The sequence below is a fragment of the Mirounga leonina genome, unplaced genomic scaffold, assembly GCF_011800145.1.
Source record: "Mirounga leonina isolate KUSES-001 unplaced genomic scaffold, KU_Mleo_1.0 Mir_92, whole genome shotgun sequence".
NCBI lineage: Eukaryota > Metazoa > Chordata > Mammalia > Carnivora > Phocidae > Mirounga > Mirounga leonina.
This window is the reverse complement of record NW_023270852.1, coordinates 426,888-450,511: the sequence shown is the minus strand read 5'-3', so window position 1 is coordinate 450,511 and position 23,624 is coordinate 426,888. Positions and strand designations below refer to the sequence as shown.

Below are 23,624 nucleotides of genomic sequence, written 5' to 3'. Positions count from 1 at the left end.
TGGTTTGTCCACTCCAGGACCACACACTCCTGTTTTGTCTCTTAGCTTTGAACCTATCATAGGTGCCTTTTTCTGCATGACATGAAATTATAGTTTGGGCTGGATCCCGCAGAAAAGTCCCACCTTCTGGATTTATCCATTGCTTCCTCTTGGAACTGTTTACCTGGCTCCCCCATCCTCTGTGCTTCCTGTAAACCAGAAGTCAGATCTAAGACTCGGTGGATTCAAGTTACAAGGGTGGGGCTCGACAGACACGAGCTTCACTGTACGTCACATCGTGAGACACAGACTGACTGGTGGAGACTCTGACCGAGGCTAACGTGGGCCCTGGATGAGGGTGGTGACTGTTGGATGCCTCCATCTTGCATTTACAGTTTTCCTCCTTCAACCAGAAGGGAACCCATGACTTTGACACTAGACGAAGGTCCTACTCCCCCTCCACCTCATAATTTTTTGAGACATCAGTTGATAACCCTTACCCATGCCTATATATATATATATATATATATTTTTTTTTTTTTTAGTAAACCAGATAAGTCTTATCTTTTTCAAAACCTCCCCTTCAGCGCTGTCCCTCACACTTCCCCTCCTCACCCCAAAGTTTTTCCCGGGGGTGGGGGGTCCCTCACTCCTTGCCTTGTCGTCTCAATAAATGAGAATGATTGAGGAACCCCAAACTAAGAGGGGCCGCCTGAAGAGTAGGAACAAGGGAAGGGTGCGCCCTGGAGTCTGGCACCCCTGAAGCAGAGCAGACTCAGGGTGGGCCCCGAGGGTATGGTCTCCACAGGGTGCGCAGAGTGGTGTTCTCCTCCAGAGGGAACCATTCCCGGCAGGGGAGCTTGCGCCGGGCACTGGCTCCCATCTGACCCTTACTCTCAGGGTGACATGGAATCCAGGGGAAGGAAGGCCCCGTTGAGTGACTTAAAGACTTCGACACTGTCCTATTGCTAATGCCTCCTCAGAGTAGAACCAAGGCTTCCAGAAGTAGTTCTAGGGGGAGACTCCAGGAGCCCATGCTTCTTCCCTGGACTCCAGCCCTGGAGGGTGTCTAAGGACATGAGGGGACGGGAACCCAAGGAGGAGCCAATGTTGCATTTCTGGGGGTCTCTGCTCCAAGGTATCTGCAGCTAATGTGTCCCCTGCCTCCCCTCGCTCACAGTGTGCGAGAGCTTCCGCTGTCCCCAAGTGCAATGTGGTGTGGGCACTGCCCTGGTGGAGGTATGGAGCCCAGACCGCTGCTGTCCCTACAAGTCCTGCGGTGAGTCCCTGGACGGGGATGGCCTTACCCAACGGCCGAGATCCAAAGAGGGGGGCAGGGGAGGAAGGCCCCTCCCCCACTGTCAACCTGCTCACATTCTAGCCCTCCAGAATCACCAAGACTGCCTTCCTCCCCCTGGCGTCTGATCTCTGGGGACTTAGCTTTCCTACACCTTTTTCTCTCCAGGATGAAAGAAGGAACAAAATCAAGTTCCCTGTTCCCAAAAGATTTTTCCATCTAAAAAAAAAAGTTTTTGTTGCAGCTGTCTGTTAGTAAACATGGTCTTTGTTAAAATTTACCTCAAACCCCTTTGGGCGCCTCCATGATCAATAATGAACACCAGTAAACTTTATGTAAAAATGTTATTTAAAAAGAGTTGAGAAAATATTTTGCATTTATTTCACTTGTCTTTTTTCCAGGCCTCCAATGTCAATTTCACGAGGGCAGAGATTTTAGTCTGTTTTATTCATTGCTTTGTCCCCAGAGCACGGAAAAACCTCCTGCATAGAGTAGGCGCTTAAAACTGTTTGCTGCAGGAGTGAGGGACCAGGGAGAGTGTTTTCACAGCCGCTCTGACTTTGTGCTCTCCTCCCGTGAAGCTAGGGCGGGTGTGTCTGTTAGTTTGCTAGCTCCCCCGCAGCTCCTTGCTGGGATATATATTTGGGAAAGGTAGATGGTCAGAAGTTTCACCCCTGCCATGTGAAGAGGCCCCACATCTGCTCTAGAAAGGGCTCTCGGGAGGACGGAGGACCAGGCAGGATGAAGCCCAGATGACAAAAGGAACCTGCCATTGGTCTGTCTGCCTGTTCAGCCTCACCCGCCTCTGGAGTGGAGCTTAGAACTAGGACCCACCCCTGCCCCCCACCTGCCCCAAGGCTGGAGGAAGGCTGAGATTTTAGCTTCTTCTCCCCAACCCCCACCCTGACTGGGCCTGAGGCTGGGCCAGAGGAGGGGCCGCTGGGGAGGGAGCGGCCTGGGGGCCCAGGGAGACTTCCACCTGGACATCTCCCGGTGAGATGGGTCCCGGCCCCCTCCTGTTTTTCAGAGTGTGACTGCGACACAATCCCGGTGCCCCGGTGCCACCTGGTATGGAAACCCTGCTTCTCTCCACTCTCTGCGATCTGCCTCCCCCTTTCCTTTCCCCTCTGTCCCATCCCCTGGAGACTCTAGTCCTTTAATGTAGTGCAGAGAGCCTTGTCCTAAGCTCTGCTTTCTGAGCAGTGTCCGCATTTGCAAAGTGGGCATGCTCAGGCTTCAGCATTGTGGTGAGCAGGTACCACGATGATGATGATGATGGCGGGGGGGGGTGGGTAGGGGGGGAAGATGATGATGATGGTGATGAAACAGCAGCTCATGTTTACTGAGAGCTAACTATATGTCAGGAGCCTTCCTAGGCCTTTTATGTCTATTGTCAAATTAATTCTCATGACAGCCCAACGAGGTTGATTCCATGATGATCTCAGTTATACAAGCAAGGAAACTAAGGTTAAGGTCATGAAGCTGGTAAATCACAGTCAGGATTAGAACCCAGGAAACCTGACTCCAGAGGCCATGCCCTTTGCCACCAGGCCGCACGGCCCCTGAGGGAAGGGAAAATACTTTAAGAAATGCGAAGTTGTGTTTAAAAGTTTTTTCACCATTTTCTGGATTATATATATTCTCCTCACCCCGTCTCCCCCAGCACACATTTCCTCATTTTCTCCCCCTCCCATCCTTCCTCTTCTCCCTTCAACTGATGAAGGAGATGGGTAAATGGTATAAGCCGTGTAGGGTTCTTGGCTGGCAGCCATGCAATGGTCCCTCGTCGAGGTGGCCAGTGAGTGCTTGGGACGAAAGGAGAGCCCTTAGTCCCGGGAGAGGACGCTGGGGCGTGATCCTCAGTGGGGGAGCCAGGCATTTCTCCCTGGCCGGGGAGTGACTGAGCCGCCCGGGAGCCCAGGGCCCCCAGGCCTGCCAGCCCCCTGCCCGCCCACTGCAAGGAGGCGACTGACAAAGACAAGGGCCCGGGGCGGGGGCCGGCTGCTCCCAAGGGGGGGGCTGGGCTTCTGCACCCCGGGGGCTCACTGCCTCGGCCCCACCCAGTGGGAGAAGTCCCGGCTGGACGAGCAGTTCTTGCACAGCGTGGAGAACGTGTGCGCCTGCGCGAAATACGAGTGCGGTGAGTGGGGCAGGGAAGCCCATGGGGTGGAGCCGGGCTGGGCCGGACGTGGCTGCCAGGCTCTCCCGGTGACGGGGGCCCTCCGGCTCGCCCGTGCAGCCAAGGCCCCCGTGTGCCTGAGCCGCGAGCTGGGGGTGATGCTGCCGGGCCAGACCGTGGTGGAGCTCTCAGCCGACGGCGTGTGCCGCACCTCGCGCTGCACTCACGTGCTCGACCCCCTTACCAGCTTCTACCAAATCAACACCACGTCTGTGCTGTGTGACGTCCGCTGTGAGGCGGTAGGGGCGGGGCGGGAGGGCGGGGGCCGGGGTCAGGGGGGCTGGCCTGGGGGACCCTGGGTGATCCCGGAGTCGGAGGAGCCTCAAGCTTTCTAGACACTTCTGAAGAGTAGGCCTGGGGGGAGGGGCCCTTCAGAGAACCCTGTGGAAGGGGCTAAGCTCGGGCTGGGTTGGGAGAGGCCAGGAGGGGAACAGCAAGAGTGCGGGTCTGGCCAGGGCAGGCATCTCACGGAGAGGACACGTACTGCTGAGGCACCTGCTTATGGCTGGCACAGTCTCTGTTGCTCTGTGTGTGTGTTGCTACCCTTTGTTGAGCACTTCTGCATGCCCAGTATCTAGGAGAGTGACTGGCTTCTAGTAAAAGCTAATGAGGGTAGGGGCTGGAATTATTCCCATTTGTCAAATGAGAAAGCTGAGGCTTAGGGAGGTGCAGTCGTTTGTCCAAATTCCCACAGGCACTGGGCCTCAGATTGAGGTCTATGTACAACCAGAACGAGCACCCTTAATCACCAGCAATGCTACCTCTGAAAGGGGTGGAAATGCTCTTCGTCCGCGGGGGTTGGGTCTAGGAATTGCTGTGGAGGAGGCTTAAGGAAGAAGGAAGGTTGACCTTCCTGCCTGAGATGGGAGGCTGGGAGCTCCCTTTCTGGGCGGGGGGCGGGGGGGTTCTTCTCTGGGCTTTGGGCTCAGAGACCTCAGACAGTAGGAAAGGCAGGAGGGTGGAGGTGGGCACATGGCCGAGGCCCCTCCCGTCCTGCCCTGTCCTGCAGAACCAGGAGTACGAGCACCCACGGGACCTGGCGGCCTGCTGTGGCTCCTGCAGGAACGTGTCCTGCCTCTTCACTTTCCCCAACGGCACCACCTCCCTGTTCTTGGTAGGCAGCCCCCTAGCCACCCACCCGCGGAGGCGTGCCGGGGGGCGGCCAGGGCTCAGGGCAGTGCGGGTCCTGGGCTGTGCCGTGCTCGGAGCCGTGCCCCCTCAGGTCCCTCGGGCCACCGGCCACGAGCCCCCCTCGCCCACCTCTGTGCTCTCTAGCCTGGGGCGTCCTGGGTCGCAGACTGTGCCCACTACCACTGCAGCAACACGCCCCTGGGCGCCGTGCTCGTCCGCTCACCCATCAGCTGCCCCCCGCTCAACGAGACCGAGTGCGCCAAGGTCAGTGCCAGCCCCGCCTGCCACGGCAGGGCCTGAAGCCAGGGGTATCGGCCGTCTTCCTGGCGGGGGCGGGGGTCCTGCGTGCAGGGAGGAGGGAGGAGGGGTTCCCTGAGCCCTACGTGCCCTGCCTCCCCAGCGCCACATCTCTCCGTGTGGTCCTGCTCCGGCCACATCGCGCGGCACGTCCGCACACATCACTCAGCCGCGCACAGATGTACGCGGACGTCCATCCTCACATACACACCAGCACGGACAGTCAGTCCCTCACACGCACCACACAGCGCGCGGGCCGTTAACACCTCGGCCTGCCAGAGCACACACCACGCTCCGTCACACCCTGGGGCACACGCAGCACACCGATGCCCAGTTCAGGCCTGGGACCGTCTAAGGGCCCTGGCACTAAGCAAACAGCACCAGCGGGGACAGCTGTCACTATGGGCAGACCTCACAGGCAAGGATATCCGGAGGCTTGGGTTATTGTTGCATTATTGAAGTTCCTGAGATTAATACTGGACATTGAAAGATTTCTGATCTTACCCAGGAAACAAATACACACATTCCCGGTCATACACACTCACAACACAAAATCTCACGTGTACACACACACGTATATGCTCATAAAATCACGTGCATATACACACACTTATTCACAAAGAACTGTCACATCATTGTTTTATCCATTTCGTAAAAGAGGAGGAGGGCTGTAAGGGATAATCGGCCCCATTTTCAAGGTGGGAAAACTAAGCCCAGAGGAAAGGGGTGACCTATCCAGGGCTGACCCAAATGGGTCAGCCCCAGCACCCCTCCCCTCCCTGACCCTCTGTGCAGGAAGCACCAATGAGAGAACAGGGTGGGGCATGAGGGAAGCTGTCACTGGAAGGATGGGGGGCCCACACCATCTTATCCAGCCTGCAGTCTTACTGGGGCCACAGGCCGCCTTCGTTCCAGTGTCCCAACCAGCCGGATTAACTCTTGTGGCTCTCCCATGGCCAGCCCAGGGGCCCCTTCTCCCTCTGGCCGGGGCTTGATGGATGGCAAGGCCTGGCGCTCCTCTCCCAGGGCATCACGGGAGAAAAGGAGTCACTCTTGCACTCTTGCTGCCTCTTGCTGGGATCTTGGCTCCTGGCTGGGATGGGCTCTCCCACTCACCTCCTCTCCTCTCCCTCTAGGTTGGGGGCTCAGTGGTACCTTCCTTAGAAGGATGCTGCAGGACATGTGAGTGAGCACGGTGGAGGCCCAGGGGTGAAGGGGGACACCCTTCTGGTTGGGGGACAGGGTATCATGTCAGGGCTCAGAGGGCCAGGTTCCTGGCCTGGCACCTCCAGTGGTGGTTCTTCAGGGGTTATTAGATGAAGGGTAACGCCCCGACCATGGGGCTCATGGCACCAGCAGAGATACGCAGATGGGCAGAGACCATGCTCATGTTCCTATCCCAACAAAAGGCCTCCGCTTCTTGATGGAGACAGGGGACGTCCAGGAGGTCAGTAACTCACCATGTACTCTCCCTCCTCCTGCCCCTGCCAAGACCCCTAGCCCAGAAGTCCCCCAAGTGAATTCTCCCTGTGGTCGGGAGCCCTGTCTTGGAGGTGCCTCCTGGGTGGGATTCAGGCCCCACGGGGTCCCTCACTCAGTCTGAGTGAGAGTTCTGTGCATCTGTCCTCACGCCTGGTCCCTGGAACCTGCAGCCCCAACCACATATGCATGCACGTTCCAGTCAGCTTTAGGACCTTTGCCTACAGGCCTCCCCTCGCCCTAAGGTCCTCAGACTGGCCTTTGGAGGGATGTAGAATTTGGGACCCTTTTATGTCCACCTCACACTGCAGGAAAGCTGGGCTCAGTGCCTCATTGGCTGATCTCTGACCCAAAACTCAGGTTTCCTGAATATTCATGTGCTCCCATGTGACCTGCGACCCATGTCCCTCTCCCCAGGTTCCCCGGGGACCCTGTTTCCTGTGGTCCCCGTTAGCCCAGCCTCTCCTCCACGGGTTAGTGTCCACTGCCACCCAGGTACTCCTCTCGGAAGCCCACAGGACTGTAGGCATGCAGCTGCGTTGCTGTTCCCAGCAATGTCCCTTCTGCTAGGTGGCCCCAGCTGGTGGTGGGGGGAGGGGCCCCTGCTCCCTGCCTCTGGCAAAGGCCTTTTGGCCAACAGTGCATGCTGGATAGCGAGCCTCACCCCCTGGGCTTGCGTGGGAATGCTTCAGCGGTGCCCACTCTCCCAGAGCCCATCAATGCTCAGTGCTGCCACTGCTTTGCTCCCACTGGTCACTCAGCTGGTCTCTGTCCAGGACCCCAAGGGCCATGGCCAGGGCAGCCCTTGGGCCTCTTGCCTCCTAGAAGCAGAAGGGGAGGAAAATGTGAACTTAGCTCTGGCCAGGAGTCCTCCAGCGGGTATGGTGGGAAACCCACTGTGGTGAGGCCCGGAGACCAGAAGAAAGGATTCCACCCCATTTCCGGCAGGCACTCTGGGGTGACAGAGGGAATCTGTGTATCAGGCCAATATTTATTGAGCATCAGTACGCCAGGCCCTGTTTTAGGCACTGTAGACACAGCGTAGATAAGGCTTCCTGGAGCTGACGTTTTAGTGGGAGAGACAGAGTATTAAGTAAAATATTTAATAAGATGGAACCATCTGGTTTTATGGGGATTGAAACTGAATACAATTTGGGCGGGCCTCATTAAGAAAAAGAATACAGACCTACAAGTCCCATATCAGGGTGTGAAATTGAATATTTATTTAGAATGAGAAAAGAGCTCACAACAAGTTGAGGGAGGGGCTGTTCAAAAGGAGGCCCAAAGCTTCCCTTTCCCCAGCGTAACTACAGGTGCGTCTCTGACGCCTTGGTGATGGTGCCCTGGATAGAAATAAGACAAGGGAGGGGCCAGGGAGGGAGCATGGGGTGGAGGGAGGGAGTTGCAGTTTCAGGCGGGGTGCAGGAGAGGCCTGGGGAGGAGATATTTGAGTCTGTGAGGGCCTGAATGGCCCTGAGATGGCTTGTCTGTGGGAGGCGAGCTCCAGGCAGAGGAAGCTGCCTGCTCATCATTTTCCATTCCTGTGACCACTGAGTGAGGTGGGCGAACCCCTGGCCCTGTCTGAGGGATACGGAAACCCAGTGAGCCTGCTGTGTGCAAGCTTCTGCTAGGGACTGGGGTTTCCATACATTCAGGAAATTGCCGGTTCTTTATCCTAGAAGCCCTCTCAGAGAGGAATGCTAAAGTGGAGAGAGGGGTGGGGACGGAGAGAGGGGTGGGGACGGGGCCAGGGTCAACAACAGGGTGTTAGAGACAGGGGGGCTGGGCGGGGGAGGCCGCCTGCCTGGTCTCCAAATCTTCCTCTTCCTTAGCCCAGACCCCTGAAGCCATCCAGACCTCATTCCCTGTCTCCCCTGCCTTCACCACGTCCCTGTCTTTCCAGGGCACTGAGTGAAAGGCTTTCTCCTCGCTGGGGAGGGGCTCTAATTCTTGGGCACTAACACCAGCACAAAGACCCCCGAGCCTGACACTAGCTGCCCCAGTCTGGCGCATCCTGCCGCCCCCTGCTAGCACTTCTCAGCCACAGCTGCCCCCCCCGCCCCCCCAGGTAAAGAGGATGGGCGTTCCTGCAAGAAGGTGACCATCCGGATGACCATCCGAAAGAATGAATGCAGGAGCAACACCCCCGTGAGTGGCGCCCGCGTGGCGGCGGGACAGGGGGCTTCGCGGGCTGGGCTACACAGTCTGCCTCACCCGCCTGCCCACCTCCAGGTGAACCTGGTGTCCTGCGATGGGAGGTGCCCGTCCGCCAGCATCTACAACTATAACATCAACACCTACGCCCGCTTCTGCAAGTGCTGCCGGGAGGTGGGTCTGCAGCGGCGCTCCGTGCAGCTCTTCTGTGCCACCAACGCCACCTGGGTGCCCTACACCGTGCAGGAGCCCACCGACTGTGCCTGCCAGTGGTCCTGAGAGCTGGGGGCCACCCCTGCCGCCCCCACCTTCTGCTTCCAGTTGGTGTGCCAGGCCGACGGGCCCGGGGGGCGCCGCAGGTGTGGAGAGCTGGGAGTGACAGGCAGAGGCCCAGAGAGTGACTAGAAAGGGCCACACCTGCCCATCCTGGCTTCTTCTCTGGCCTCTGCCTCCCGCATACACAGGAAAGTGCCACACCTGCGGGCCCAGGGAACTCCACTCTGTCCTTGGCCGAGGTCTGGAATGGGCCCTAGGCCTGACTCTGGCTGCAGGGGGAGGGGGTGAGAGCTTTCCTGGGAAGCCAGGACCAGAGCTAGACTCAAGACCACGTGCAGTGCCAGGATGGGGTGGCCCATTCCTTTTTGGCCCTTTCTACCCCGGGAGAACCACAGACACAGTAAAGGGAAGGGAGGCTTTAATTTCAACACATAGGCAGGAGGACTTCCCAGAAGCAAAGAGGGTGGGTTCCCAGGTCCTTTCACCAATGTCTGTGAGGTCAGGCCCAGAACCGGTGAGTGGGTTCAGTGACCTCGAGTCCCCAAGAGGGATGCCCTGGTATTCTGTCGTTGACCTTGCGGTTCAGGAAAGGATTTAGGGGAACAGACCTGTTCTTCCTGGCAGGTGAGCTGGCTCCTGTGAGGTGGGGGCAGGAGCCCCCAAGGGCCCTTGGTTTTTCATGGTACCTTCAGCCTGGAAGGGCAGCGCCTGGCTTTGCAATGTGCCTTTTCTCCAAGGACATAGAGTTGATCTCTAGAGGGGCCTGCGTGTGTTTTGTGGCTCAGCCAATTCCTAGCTCTCTGCTTCATGGGACTGTTTAGCAGGAGACCATCTGTCAGTAGAAAATGCAGGCCCTACACACGTACAACGGGTCTCCCAGCATTTGTCAGAGCCTTGTCTCTGAACCAGAGTGTTCTTCTTAAAGCCAGGGCTAGGGTCCCCTTCACACCCCCCTCTGCAAGTCACCTCCCATGCCACTTTGTGCTGCTGGTCCAAAGGGCATGGACATGAGGTTATTCAGGCCCCAGCACCGCCCTGATATGTCTGGGGATGTGGAGCTGCCCTAGTGTCCCTAGGGTTGGGGTTAGAGGCCTGTGCCAGGATGGTCCCCAGCTGTTCCTACAGCCTCTTTGTTCTTGTATCTGTATTCTGGTTCTGTATCTAATAAACCACGGAAAGACACCAGGCCTCTGAGCATCTCTGAGGGTGCCGGTCTGCTTTGAACCTGAAGGAATTTCAGCTGTGAAGAGAAGACCCTATTTAATGGCCCTGAAGGTCACTCCAACTTCTCCTGGCCCACCTGCCCCCAGCACTGTGCCCCTCCCCCCCACCTCAGCACTGCCCCCAGCTTGTTGGAACTGAGCTGACAGGAGACTGGCTCCCAAGGGAAGGGGTGGGAGGAAAGACGAGGACATGAGGAGCTGGGGAGCTAGCGCCCCAGTGGGGGGCCTCAGTTTGGAAAGGTGGCCTCAGGCTTTCAGATGACTGTTCATCTCCTGCCTGTCACTGACCACCCAGCTTTGTAGACTTGGCCCTCCTGGGCTCCAGCTGGAGGCAGCTTCCCAGCGCCCGCCCCACCCCCACCATGTACTCCCAGGCGACCTCTCTTCTGGTGATCACACCCATCACTGGAATCACAGTGCTCCTGCCTTTTCATCCCTCCTCACCTGCCCTTCCAGCCAGGCATCCCCTCCTGCCTGTTCCTCCTGGAAGCCAACCTCCCACCCCAATCCTCTGGCCAAACATCTCAGTCCTGTTCCCTCAGCTTCCTCCTGGTAGACTCAGACACTGCAGTGAAAGATTAACAAGAAGCAAATCGTCACCCAGCATGATAATCCTGCTCTGTGCTATGGAGAAGAAAGGAGACAGTAAGGAATTTAAACCTTGATCAATGTTGCCCAGTTGCCCTCAAAAAGCCAGTACCAGCAGTGTTGATATCAGTGTTCATTAAAACAATTTGGAGATGGTGATTCACATCAAAAATACCTATACCTTTTGATGAAACTCGAATTTCTAGGCAGCTATGATAGGCTGTAGGATGGTCTTCCACATATTCGTGCCAGGAACCTCTGAATAGGAGATTTGACATAGTAAAAAGGACTCTGCAGATGTGAATAAGACTCTTGAGGTGGGGAGGGGATCCTGGATTATCCAGGTGGGCCCAGTGTAATCCCAAGAGTCCTCGTAAGAGGGAGGCAGAGGGGTCAGAGTCAAAGGACATGGAATGACAGATGCTGAGGTTGAAATGCACTTTGAGTTTGGAGGAAGGGGTTACTGGCCAAAGAATTTGGGCAACTTCTAGAAGCTGGGAGAGGCAAGGAATGGATTCTCCCCTGGAGCCTGCAGAAAGAACAGAGGATTGCCCACGCCTTGATTTTAACCCAGTGAAACTGATTTAATACTTCTGACCTCTGAAACTCCAAGAGAATAGATTTGTGTTACTTTAAGCCCTTAAGTTGGTGGTAATTTGTTACAGCAGCTATAGAAAACTAATACGGCATCTAAAGAAGTAATTCATAAAAGGATGCAGGTGCCTGACTGTTTATATAGCATTGTCTTAGTTCTTTTTTTTTTTTTTTTTTAAATAGTAACAACTTACATGCCTACAGAGAGGGAAGATTAGATTACCTGGTACAGCAATACCGTTGAAGGTTATAGAGCTGTTTCATATACTGACACAGTGAGCTCTCCAGGATATGTTAAACAAAGAAAGGAAATTGTGTGCCAATTCCCACAGAATGACCCACCTTCTTTATGCACCTATGCAGGGACAAACACACGCACGCGCGCGCGCGCACACACACACACACACCCCAGTCTCATTCCCTTGAAGGGTTTTCAGGCCTGAGGAGGGCCCTTCCTGGCTGTTTGGGCCAGCTGGTTCAATGGCAATGTTGGTCCCAGAACATCCTGTTTGGTTCTGAGGGCCCCAAAGACTGTCACTGTGTACAGGAGGATGAAATGATCACCCCAGAACAGACTCAAGGCTCAAGGGGTATCTGTGGCATCTCCCCCATCCCCACTCTCTTCCTATAACTTACAGCTTGAGGGGACCCTCCAGGCCACACACCGGACAGGTAAGAAAACAGAAACCCAGGACGCAGCCCCTCTGAGAGCTGGTAGCTGAGCTGGGCGGGTGCCCAGCCTGCAGGCCCCCCGTGACATCTTTGCAAACACGAGGGGTTTTGAGCCCCAGAACCATCCCATTTTCCGTGCTTCGGGCTCAAGTTCCCGCCCCGATTTTCTGGGCTTAATCTTCTTCCTGTGGAAATCAATAAGGACATTGTGATGGAATGATTCACGTTCAAGGTCAGGCCAGAGCAAATTGGAGGCGACATGCTGATTTTACCGCCCTCATGGAGTGGAGAGCCAATCCTGCTCACAGACCCCTTAACCCTTTCCTCACCGCTCCCAGCAGCTGGGTCAGCACCTGCCCGGCACCAGCCTCCTCCCCCAGCACCTTCGCCCCGGTGGGGCCCTTACTTTTACATCTCCCCAAGGCTCTGACCACACGGCCTTGGAGCCTCACAGGGCTCCTGGTGATTTGGGGAAGGCAGATGGCAATCATAGCCCTGAACCAAACAGGAGCGATTTCAAGTTGAAGGTCAGATGCGACTTGTATAAGTTCAACGGCCACATCCTGCCCCAGGAAATCTCCGTCCCTGAAGCAAGGCTTTCCCCACTTCCAACCCTCTTTTCAGAGTTCTAAGTCCCTCTTCCCTGCTGTCCTGGGCTATCCCACTAGAGGAGGTAGAGGAGAAGGGGGACTAAGTTCCTCATTTTTTTAATGCACAGCAAGTCAGATCTTTTCTGTGGCTCAAACATGGTAGAGATTTATGCCTCCCTCCTATAAAAAAGAACAAAACAAAAACAAACACAGGTGTTTCTGAGTAGCTGGAGCCTTGCATCCAAAATGATTCAGGGACCCTGGCTCCTCTGTCTTGAGGGACTACCATCTTCAGCACATGCTCACCTGCACCAAGCCAGCCCCAGGAGGGCTCAGAGCGTGCAGGGAGGTGTTGGGGAAACAGGAATTAAGTGGCTTGCTCTCTTCCACTCACATCCCCGTGGCCAGAAACTGTGTATGTGCCCACAACTAACTGCAAGGGAGGCTGGGAGATGTAGTCCACCTGTGTGCCCAGGATGAAGAGACCTGGGTCTGGAAGATGTCTTCTCAGTGAGGAGGTGGAGACAGTGGGGACAACCCTGAGGAGTTTGGCTGAGTAGGACAGAAGAGAGATAGGGCATGAGGTCAAGGGAAGATTTATTTGTTTGATGGTTTGAGGAAGGCAGTGACTTGACCATATATCCTAGAAGGAGCCAGTGGAGAGAGAAGGGTTTTGCTGGGGGACAGATCAGGGTCTCAGAGGGCCCTTGGCTGGCATGAGGAGGAACAGTGACAGATAAAGGCACCTCTGGCTGGGTGGACCCTGCCTTAGATCTTATTCCTCGTGGGTCCCCAGTGTCTAACGCAGGGAACTGGAAAGTGAGTATGAACATGCCTTTAAGCATAAAAGTGAGGAGCCCGGGCAGCAAGAAGTTAAAGAGGAGAGGGGTGGGCAGATCCGGGGAGCCAGGTGCCCCCCAACATACTGTGGCAGTGCCAGTTAATCCCTTGCAGCAGGCAGGAGGCCTGCACAGCTGTCTCTCCCAAGCTGGAACTGCACACCCAGCCGGCCTTTTGCCCAGAGGTCCTGGCGGCTCAGGGTGGAGGGAAGGGGAGGAGATAGGTGGGCAACATGGTGGGTAACTCATTCTCCAGAGCTGAGCCGTTCTGTAGGCTTGCTACTCAGCCCCCACTTGCCGTGAGGACTGACTTCCCTCTGGGCCAGTGTCCTCGCCAGCCAGGGAAAGCCCAAGTGTGTCCCTGCTCCCACCACACCTCGTCCATTCCTGCGTCTGCGTTTTTGCCTAGAGCCTTTGCCTCATCTGCAATGCCCTTTTCCTCCCGTTCTCTGGGCAGCTCCTGCCTAGTCTTCAGACCAATCTTGAGCTGCAAAACCCCCGCCCACAGCCTCTTTCTCTTTGGTCCCCAGCCCCCCTCGGCCCTGGGTTCCACTTGTCTGGGGTATCACATGCCAGTTCAGCATGATGCTCTGCCCAGGGAAGGGGGACGCAGGCCCAGCTCCTGCATTCATTCATCCTTCACCCACGTTTCATTCACAAAAGAGGAGGAAGCTAAGGCTCAGAGAGGTTAAGCAACTGCACAGCTGGAGAGTGGGGGACTCAGCACGTGAGCCCATACTTGTCTCATTCCAGAATCCACACTCATACTTTCCTTCTCATTGGGAAAAGCATGAAGTGGACTGCTGGGTGCCTAATAGTTACCATCCCAGGCCCCTTCCTCCCAGAGGCCAGAGAGGACGGTGGAAAGAATATGCTAGTCTCTCTTTGGCCAGTTACCAGTTATAGGATGTTGGCAAATGTCAAGCCTCAGTCCCCTGCTGTGAGGAGGGGCGACAGGTTCTACATGCTAGGGTTGGCATGAGTGTCCAGTGAGATCATGGATGGGAACAGGCCGGACAACTGCAGAGTCTGCCACCCTGTGTGAAGCTGCTGGCTGAGCCAGGAGATCTCAGCCCGAGCAGGGCGCGGAGCAGGAGAAAACCTGGAGCCCAGGGCCCCACGGACCCCCAGCCCACCCTCCCTGCAGGAGCTCTCAGGCTCACGACTGAGCCTTTGTGCTGTGGCCAGCCAGCTGTGCGTCCTGCCCCTGTTCCCCCTGAGTTCAGTCACTGTTTATACATGGTTGGAGCTGAGCGAGCAGCGTGCTTGGGGGAAGAGCCTGGATGACAGGGTCTGGCTCTGTCTCTGAACAGCTATGTGATTTATCCTCTCCGAATCTCGGTTTCCTCATCACTACAGTGGAAATGAGAATCCGGCAAAGTGATGGTGAGGATGTTTACAGACAAAGTCCCTGGCCTTCCACAGGCATTTAATGAATGAAGCTATTGTTGCTACTGCGGACAGAAGTTTTAAGGTCATCTTCTTCAAACTCCACATCTCTGGGAGCAGAAACTGACCCTAGAGGGAGACAGTGACTTACCCAAGGTCTCACTGCAAAGTGAGCAATGGCAGAGCCAACACCAGACTCCAAACCCAGTGCTCCTTCCATTGCATCTTCCAGGGAGTTTCCTCCGACTTCCAACCCATACAGGGTCTCCTTCTTTGACCTCACAGCCTCCACTGCCTGAGTCACCCACTGGGCCTTCCAAGGGTTCTGTCTCCTTCGAAGACAGGAGCGTCTTGCTCCTGCCCCAGCCTCCCCAACAGTAGCTATTACGAGGCTGGGTCTTCTGCAAGGTGTTCAGATCCAGCCAGGGATATTCCTGGGGTTCTGGGAGTGTTCCAGGGATGGAGTCCCAGGACGGAAGGAGACAGAAGTAAGAGAGGGAAGGGTTAAAGTGAGGCAGCCGGAGCGGGCAGCCTGCAGACGGCCCAGCCCAGCACTGGGAGGCCTGCACCACTCCATTCCTTTGCAGATCAGTTACAGCCAGCTGTCTCCCTCCCCACCGCCAGCGCCCCTCGGATTAGGCGGGAAAGGACCCCCGGCCTGCAGCCTGCACATGGCCCGTGGGGACCAGCGCCTGCAGCCCACGCCTCCACGACAGCTGCTGAGTGTCAGGAGAGAACATAGATCAGCAGGGTCCTGGCAGAGGTGCCCCTAGCCCCGGCCCTGCCCCCAGCATGTGCAGGAGGGGCCGCCCGATGAGAAAGGGGGTCTGTAAGGGATTTGGGAGGTCCAGGGAAGGGACTGCTCCCCAAAATGCCTCCTCTGCCCATATGGCACTGGGCCTCAAATTCTACCAGCAGACACATGTTAGAAACTTCAGGTCTTTCAAAGACACCAATTAAAAACGACACTTCCCGGCACAGCTGAAATTCTTATGCTCTGCCTGATGAGACTGTCTTGGTAAAATTTACCAGAATTTTATTTTACTTTTACAAAGTATATATGAAGTCCCTCAAAAATGTCTATTTCTTAGGGCGCCTGGATGGCTCAGTTGGTGGAGCATCAGTCTCTTGGTCTCATGTGTTGATCTCAGGCTTGTGAGTTCGAGGCCCACGTTAGGCACGGAGTCCACTTTCAAAAAAATGTCTATTCCTTTGTCTCGTTGTTCCACTGAAAACTTTAACTTAAGATAAATTTAACATAAATAGTTGATACTGTGGAAAAATATTGTGGGCTACAGGGGCGCCTGGGTGGCTCAGTTGGTTAAGCATCTGCCTTCAGCTCAGGTCATCATCCCAGGGTCCTGGGATTGAGCCCCGCATCAAGCCCCGCATAGGGCTCCCTGCTCAGTGGGGAGTCTGTTTCTCCCTCTTCCTCTGCTCCTCTTCCTGCTCTCTCTCTCACTCTCTCTCAAATAAATAAATAAATAATATCTTTTTAAAAAATGTTGTGGGCTATAGTTTCAAGATAAAAAGACTAATACCATAGATACTCTCAAAATACTCAAAAAAGTCATATGATATGACAAAGAAAATTTAAAACTAGAAAATATCTGTACCTATATTGAAAAACAGGAAATAGTTCCATCAATAGGCCAGATATATGAAATTTCCGGAAGCTATCAAGCAAATGGGAGATAGCACAGTATATAGGTTGGACAGACCTTCTGGGTCCTAGTCCTGATTACTTCACTTAGCAGTTCCGTGACCTTGGCAAGTTACTGAACATCTTTGAATTTCAGTTTCCTCAACTGTGAAATTGGAATAATAATTATAATAGTGGTGAGAATCATGTAAAGATTAGAAGAAGTCATGTGTGGGAATATCCTTGTGATCCCACCATCAGAGGAACCAGCATCACCCAATGAATGAATGGCTATGGTGTGTCTCCCCCAGTCACCCACCTACACAGCTGCTGAGAAACCCTACATAATACCAATTCAAATTAATGTAGACCTTTATTATGAATATTATCGGCCAATTAAAGCTCACTAGTTATTTGAAAATGATGGACTACCCCAAAATGATATCCAAGCTGAGATGGTAGGGGAAATACCATCAATTCAAGAAACAGGAAGGACATGAACAGTATTCTAATTAACATTCCCAGGATGATTTGTGAGGATATTTAAGTATCTATAAGATAGGAGGCTAATATATAAAAACACAATTAGAAAACAAAAGAGTTTTGTTTTGACCTTACAACATGAACTTACAACAGAGTATCCTGCAATTGCACACCTACCATGCAATTATAAACAATTAGAAAATTGGACAAAACACATGATATCTGTGTTTTCAGACATTGAACAACAGGCAATGCAGGGCTAGGATCCCTAAGAGGAAAGAAAATAAATGCAATGAGTCTTACTAGAAAGCTCCAACTTTCTGCCTACAGGCATTTTCTGGAATAAGGCACAGAGATGGGGAAGCCCCAGCAGAGGGTGGTGGTCTCATTGAGTTGAAGAGACAGAGATCACAGCAGGAAGTCTGAGGTAACTGGAATTTGTGTAGCATAGTATCAGAGTAGAGGGAGTTATGTAGAGAAAGAGCTCCAGAAATCTCATAGAGTGTCTGTTGCCGAATACAAAGTACACACATGTAGGGCAGAAATCTATAAGGCTGGGCAAAGAACTATTGACCAATTGTAAACTGAGCAATTCCTGAAGCTTAAACAAGGATAAGAGACATTCAAGTTTTTACCAGCCAGAGTGGAGAGACCTCACTGAATGTCCAGGGCATTTAACTGAGCCTCCAGAAAGGGTCATGCCTTAGAAATAGGACTAAACTAGCCCAGAGTAAATCCTACACCAAACCTGCTCTAATTAAGTTTTGAAACAAATTTGAAATTGACCTGTTGATATGCAAATAACTTAACTGTAAGATACAACTCTAAATATTCTTAGAAGAAAAAAAGTCCAGATGCTCAACAATGTAATAATAACGTTCAGTCGATTAAAAAAAGTTACTAGACATGCAAGGAACATGGCAACTGTGACTTAAAACAAGGAGAAAAATCAGTCAATAGAAACAGACATAGAAATGACAAAGATAATATTAGCAGACAAGGACTTTAAAATAGCTATACAAATATGCTCGAGAATGTAGAGAAAAATATTAACATAATGAGAAAAGAAATGGAAGATATTTTAAAGAGGAAAATGGAACTTCTAGAGATGAAAACACAAAATTTTAAAAGAAAATAGGATTAACAGATTAGAGACTTCAGAAGAAAACATCAATGAAGTTGAAGACATAAGAGAAACTATCCAAAAGGAATTACAGAGTGAAGAAAAAGGCTGAAAAAATAAATAGAGCCTCAGTGACCTGTAAAATAATGTGAGGAGATCTAAAATCTATGTAATGTAAGGACCAAAAGAGAGAAGGAAAAGAAAAATGTATCTTAAGAAATAATGGCTAACTCTAGAATATATAGAGAATTCCTCAACTCAACAACAAAGAAGCAAGCAACATACTTTTTAAAAGGGCAAATAACCCAGGCATTTCTCCAAAGAAGATACACAAATGGCCAATAAGCACAAGAAAAAAAAAGCATGAATCACTAATGATTAAGGAAAAAAATCAAAAGCACAATGGGACATACTTCACATTCATTAGGATGGCTATTATTAAAAAAAAAAAGTAACAAGTATCGGTGAAGATGTAGAGAACCCTTGTGCACTGCTGGTGGGCATGTAAAATGATACAACCACTATGGAAAAAAATATGACAGTTTCTAAAAAAATTAAAAATAGAATTACCATATGATTTAGAAATTCTATTTCTGGATATATATTCCAAAGACTTGAAAGCAGGGGTGTAAACAGGTATTTGTACACCCATGTTTATAGGAGCATTATTTACAATCACCAAAATGCAGGAGCAACCGAACTGTCCACTGATGGATGAATGGATAAACAATGTTTTATACACAATGGGATATTATTCAAGCCTTAAAAAGGAAGAAAATTCTAATACATGCTGCCATGTGAATGAATTTAAAGACATAATGCTAAGTGAAACAGTCCAAACACAAAAAGAACAAACAAACACTGTATGATTCCACTTATATGAGATACTTAGAGTAGCTTAGCCTCATGGTCAGTCAATTAGTTCCACAGAGGTTATGCTTAAACATGTCAAAACCTACAGGGCTCCATCCATACTCTGCCTATTAATCTGTATGCGGGTTGATGAGTACACTCAAATTTGCAGTCATAGTATTGACATAAGGATAACATATAAATCAATGGAATAAAATTGAAATCTCCAAATTAAGCCCATACATTATGGTCAATTAATTTTTGACTAGGGTGCCAAGACAGTTCAATGGGAATAGAATAGTTTTAAATAAATGGTGCTGGGATAACTGGATATCTATAATGCAAAACAATGAAGCTGGACCTGTGCTTACACCATACACAAAAATTAACTCCAAATGGATTACAGACCTGAAAAATTCCTGGAGCTTATACAAGGATAGGAGACATTCAAGTTCTTACCAACCAGAGTCAAGAGACCTCACTGAATGTCCAGGGCATTTAACCGAGCCTCCAGAAAGGGTCATGCCTTAGAAATAGGACTAAACTAGCCCAGAGTAAATCCTACACCAAACCTGCTCTAATTAAGTTTTGAAACAAGTTTGAAATTGACTATGTCACGATGCAAATAACTTAACTATAAGATATAACTCTAAATATTCTAAGAAAACTCTGAGAAGAAGGGCGCCTGGGTGGCTCAGTCGGTTAAGCGACTGCCTTCGGCTCAGGACTTCGGATCAAGTCCCACATCGGGCTCCTTGCTCTGCGGGAAACCTGCTTCTCCCTCTCCCACTCCCCCTGCTTGTGTTCCCTCTCTCGCTGTGTCTCTCTCTGTCAAATAAATAAAATTAAAAAAAAAAAAAAAGAAAACTCTGAGAAAAAAATATAGGAGTAAATTTCCATGACTTTGGGTTAAATAAAGCCTTCTCTGATGTGACATCAAGAGCTTAAATAATGAAAAAAAAATTGTTACTTTGAACTTCATCAAAATGAAAACTTTTATGTTTCAAAGGGCAAAATGGAAAAAGTAAAAAGTAAAAAGACACAGATTGGAAAAAATAGTTGCAAGTCTAATGTCTAATAAGAGATTTGTGTCCATAATATATAAAGAACTCTTACAAATCAATAGTAATAAACCCAAACAATCCAGTTTTTAAAATGGACAAAGAATCTGAATAGATATTTCCCCAAAGAAGATGTACAAATGTTCAATAGGCGCATGAAAACATTATCAAAATCATTAGCCATCAGGGTCATGCAAATAAAATATTCAATGAGATACCATTTTACATCCACTAGAATGGCTATAATCAAAAGCCAGATAAATAACAAGTGTTGGAGAGGATGTGGACGAATTGAAACCCTCATACATTGCTGATGGGAATATAAAATGATGCAACTCTTTTGGAAAATAGCCTCGTAGTTTCTCAAAATATTAATCACAGGGTTTCTGCAATTCCGCTCCTAGGTATAAACACAAGAGAACTGAAAATACATGCCATACAAAAAATGTACACCAGAAAGTCAGCAATGATATAGATCATTTGAACAACAGTGTCAACCAATTTGACCAATATAGACATATATAGGTCACTCCACTCAACAACAAAATAAACACTTTTCAAGCTCAAATGGGCCATTCCCCAGAATAGACTATATATAATTAAATGAGTCTCAATAAACTTAAAAGGAATGTAACCATAGAAAATATGTTCCCCAATCACCATGAAATTAAGTCAGAAATCAACCAAAGAAAGAAATCTAGGAAATCTCCAAATATTTGGAAATTAAACAACATACTTCCTACATAAAATATAGAAAAATCTCAAGTGAGGGGCGCCTGGGTGGCTCAGTCGTTAAGCGTCTGCCTTCGGCTCAGGTCATGATCCTAGGGTCCTGGGATCGAGCCCCACATCGGGCTCCCTGCTCCGCAGGAAGCCTGCTTCTCCCTCTCCCACTCCCCCTGCTTGTGTTCCTGCTCTCGCTGTCTCTCTGTCAAATAAATAAATAAATAAATAAATAAAAGAAAAATCTCAAGTGAAATTGGAAATACCTTGAACTGAATGAAAATGAAAACAAAACATATTAAAAATTATGGGATACAGTTAAAGTCCTTAAAAGAAAATGTATAGTTTTAAATGCATATTAAAAAGGAAGAAAGATTCAAAATCAATAATCTTAAGTTTTCTCCTCAGGTGGCCATAAAATAAAGGCTGAGTCAAACTCTAAGTAAGCAGATGGATGTTAATAATAAAAATCAGAGCAGAAACCAATGAAAAAGAAAAAAGAAAAACAATAGCAAAGATAAATAAAACCAGAAATTAATTCTTTGAAGAGATCAATAAAATTGATAAACTTTTGGCCAGACTGACCAAAAATAAGAGAGAAGACACAAAATTACAAAAATCAGGAATGAATGAAAGAGTGGACATCACAAAAGTCCTACAGAATTATAAAGGAGTATTATGAATAACTTCATGCCAACAATTTAGACAAATGAAGTGAAAAAATTCTGAGGAAGGTATAAAGTACCAAAACTGACTTAAGAATAGAAAACATGTAAAGACATATATATGTAAAGACATATATCAAGTTTAAATCCAAAAATCAAGTAAATCAAGTAATGTAATGTGCCATATTAATAAAATGAAGAGCAAGTTCCACATGATCATCTCAATAGGCACAGAAAAAGGATTTGACAAAATCCAACAGCCAGTCATGATTTTTAAAAACTCTTTAAAAAGTAGGAATACAAAGAAGCTTCCTCAACCAGATAATGGTATTTATTAAAAATTTACAACTAATATCACACTTAATGACAAAAGACTAAATGTTTTCCCACTAAGATTGTAAACTTAGTAGGATTTCTGGCCTCACCCCTTCTATGAAGTCATGTTTTAGAGATTCTACCAATGCAATAAAGTAAGTAAAAGAAATTAAAGGCATACAGAATGGAAAGGCAAAAGTAAAACTGTCTTCATTCACATATTCATGATCATCTATGTATCAAATCTTAAGGAAACTACAAGAAAGCTACTATAACTACAAAGCAAGGCAGTGCAATACAGATTCAATATACAAAAATCAATTGTATTTCTGTATTATAGTAACAATCTGAAAATGAAATTATGAAAAGAATGCTCATAATAATAGTATAAAAAAGAATAAAATGGAATATATTTGGAATACATTTAATAAACATGCAAAACCTATATACTCAAAACTACAAAATATTGCAGCAAGAATTTAAAAAAGAGGGCGCCTGGGTGGCTCAGTTGGTTAAGCGACTGCCTTCGGCTCAGGTCATGATCCTGGAGTCCCGGGATCGAGTCCCGCATCGGGCTCCCTGCTCGGCAGGGAGTCTGCTTCGTCCTCTGACCCTATCCCCTCTCATATGTTCTCTCTCTCTCAAATAAATGAATAAAATTTAAAAAAAAGAATGGGAAAATAATAATTAAAGTTGAAATGGATAAAATAGAAAACAATAGAGAATAAATAATAGAAGGAAATCATTAAAACCAAAGTCTTGTTTTTTAAAGAAGCTTGATAAAATTGATATACCTCTAGCCTAATTAATCCAGAAAAGGCAGAGGAATAAATTACCAATATCAGTATTTAATAAAGAGGCATTAATAAAGATCCTATGGATACTAAAGGAAAATGAAATATCATTATGAACAACTTAATTCCCATAAATTTAACAATGTATATGAAATATAAAAATGAAACTAAAAAGAAAAATAGACAAACTCACAATTATAGTTGGAGACATCAGAACTCTTCTATCAGTAATAGATACAATAAATACACAGCAAATCAGTAAAAAGATACAGAATCTAATAACATTACTAATCATATTGACCAATTGACATTTAAAGAAAACTTCACCCACCAACAGCAGAATACTCATTCTTCTCAAATGTACATGAAGCATTCATCAAGAGAGAATATATTCTGGCTCATTAAACAAACCTCAAGAAATTGTTTAAAAAATTGAAATTATATGAAATATGTTCCCTTGCCAAATAGAATTAAATAAGAAATTAATAACAAAGATGTCCAGGAAATCCACAAATATTTGTAATTTAAACAATGTATTTATTAATAACTCATGGGTCAAAGAGAGAGTTGCAAGAGAAATTAGAAAATATTTTGAATTGAATGAAAATTAAAACACAACATATTACAGTTAGTGGAGTGCAGCTGAAGGACAAATATTTATAACATTAAATGCATATGTTTGAATAGAAGGAAGACTCTAAATCAGTTAATCTCTTTTCACCTCAAAAAAACAGAAAAAGAAGAGTACATTAAATCCAAACCAAGTAGAAGGAGGAAAATAATAAAGATAAGAGAAAAAAAAAAAAAGCAAAAATCAATGGAATTTAAAAGAAAAACATTACAGAGAAAAATCAATAAATCCAAAGTGGTTCTTTGGCAAGATCAATTAAATTGATAAACTTCTAGCCAGTCAGATTAAGAAAAAGGAGAGATAATACAAATTACCAATTTCAGGAATGAATGAAGGGAGATTACTATAGACTTACAGACACTGAAGCAGAAAAAGACATTGTGAAAACATAATTCCGACAAATTTTAATAACTTAAAAAAACAGAAAAATTTTTGAATATATAAACGACCAAATATTAAGAATTAGACAATCTGAATAACACTATACTATTAAAGAAATTTAATTAGTAATTAAGAACTTCCCAACAAAGAAAACTCCAGGATCAGATGGCTTCACAGGAAAATTCCACCAAATATTAAGGAAGAAATAATACCAGTTATATGCAAACTCTTCCAGATAATTTTCCCGATTCATTTTATATGGCCAGC

The 23,624-nt window shown here is 48.7% G+C and overlaps 1 protein-coding gene across 1 annotated transcript in view; it reads left to right on the top strand.

Annotated features, from left to right (window-relative positions):
* The window catches only part of OTOG (otogelin), an 86,673-nt gene extending 76,711 nt beyond the window's left edge, over positions 1–9,962 (top strand). Inside the window, 9 exon segments of the mRNA XM_034995092.1 lie at positions 1,160–1,258; positions 2,304–2,344; positions 3,341–3,416; positions 3,516–3,694; positions 4,465–4,569; positions 4,731–4,850; positions 6,020–6,065; positions 8,431–8,510; positions 8,595–9,962. Coding sequence (XP_034850983.1) covers positions 1,160–1,258; positions 2,304–2,344; positions 3,341–3,416; positions 3,516–3,694; positions 4,465–4,569; positions 4,731–4,850; positions 6,020–6,065; positions 8,431–8,510; positions 8,595–8,795 — 947 coding nt within the window. The 3' untranslated portion in view covers positions 8,796–9,962.
* Positions 9,963–23,624: the final 13,662 nt, after the last annotated feature.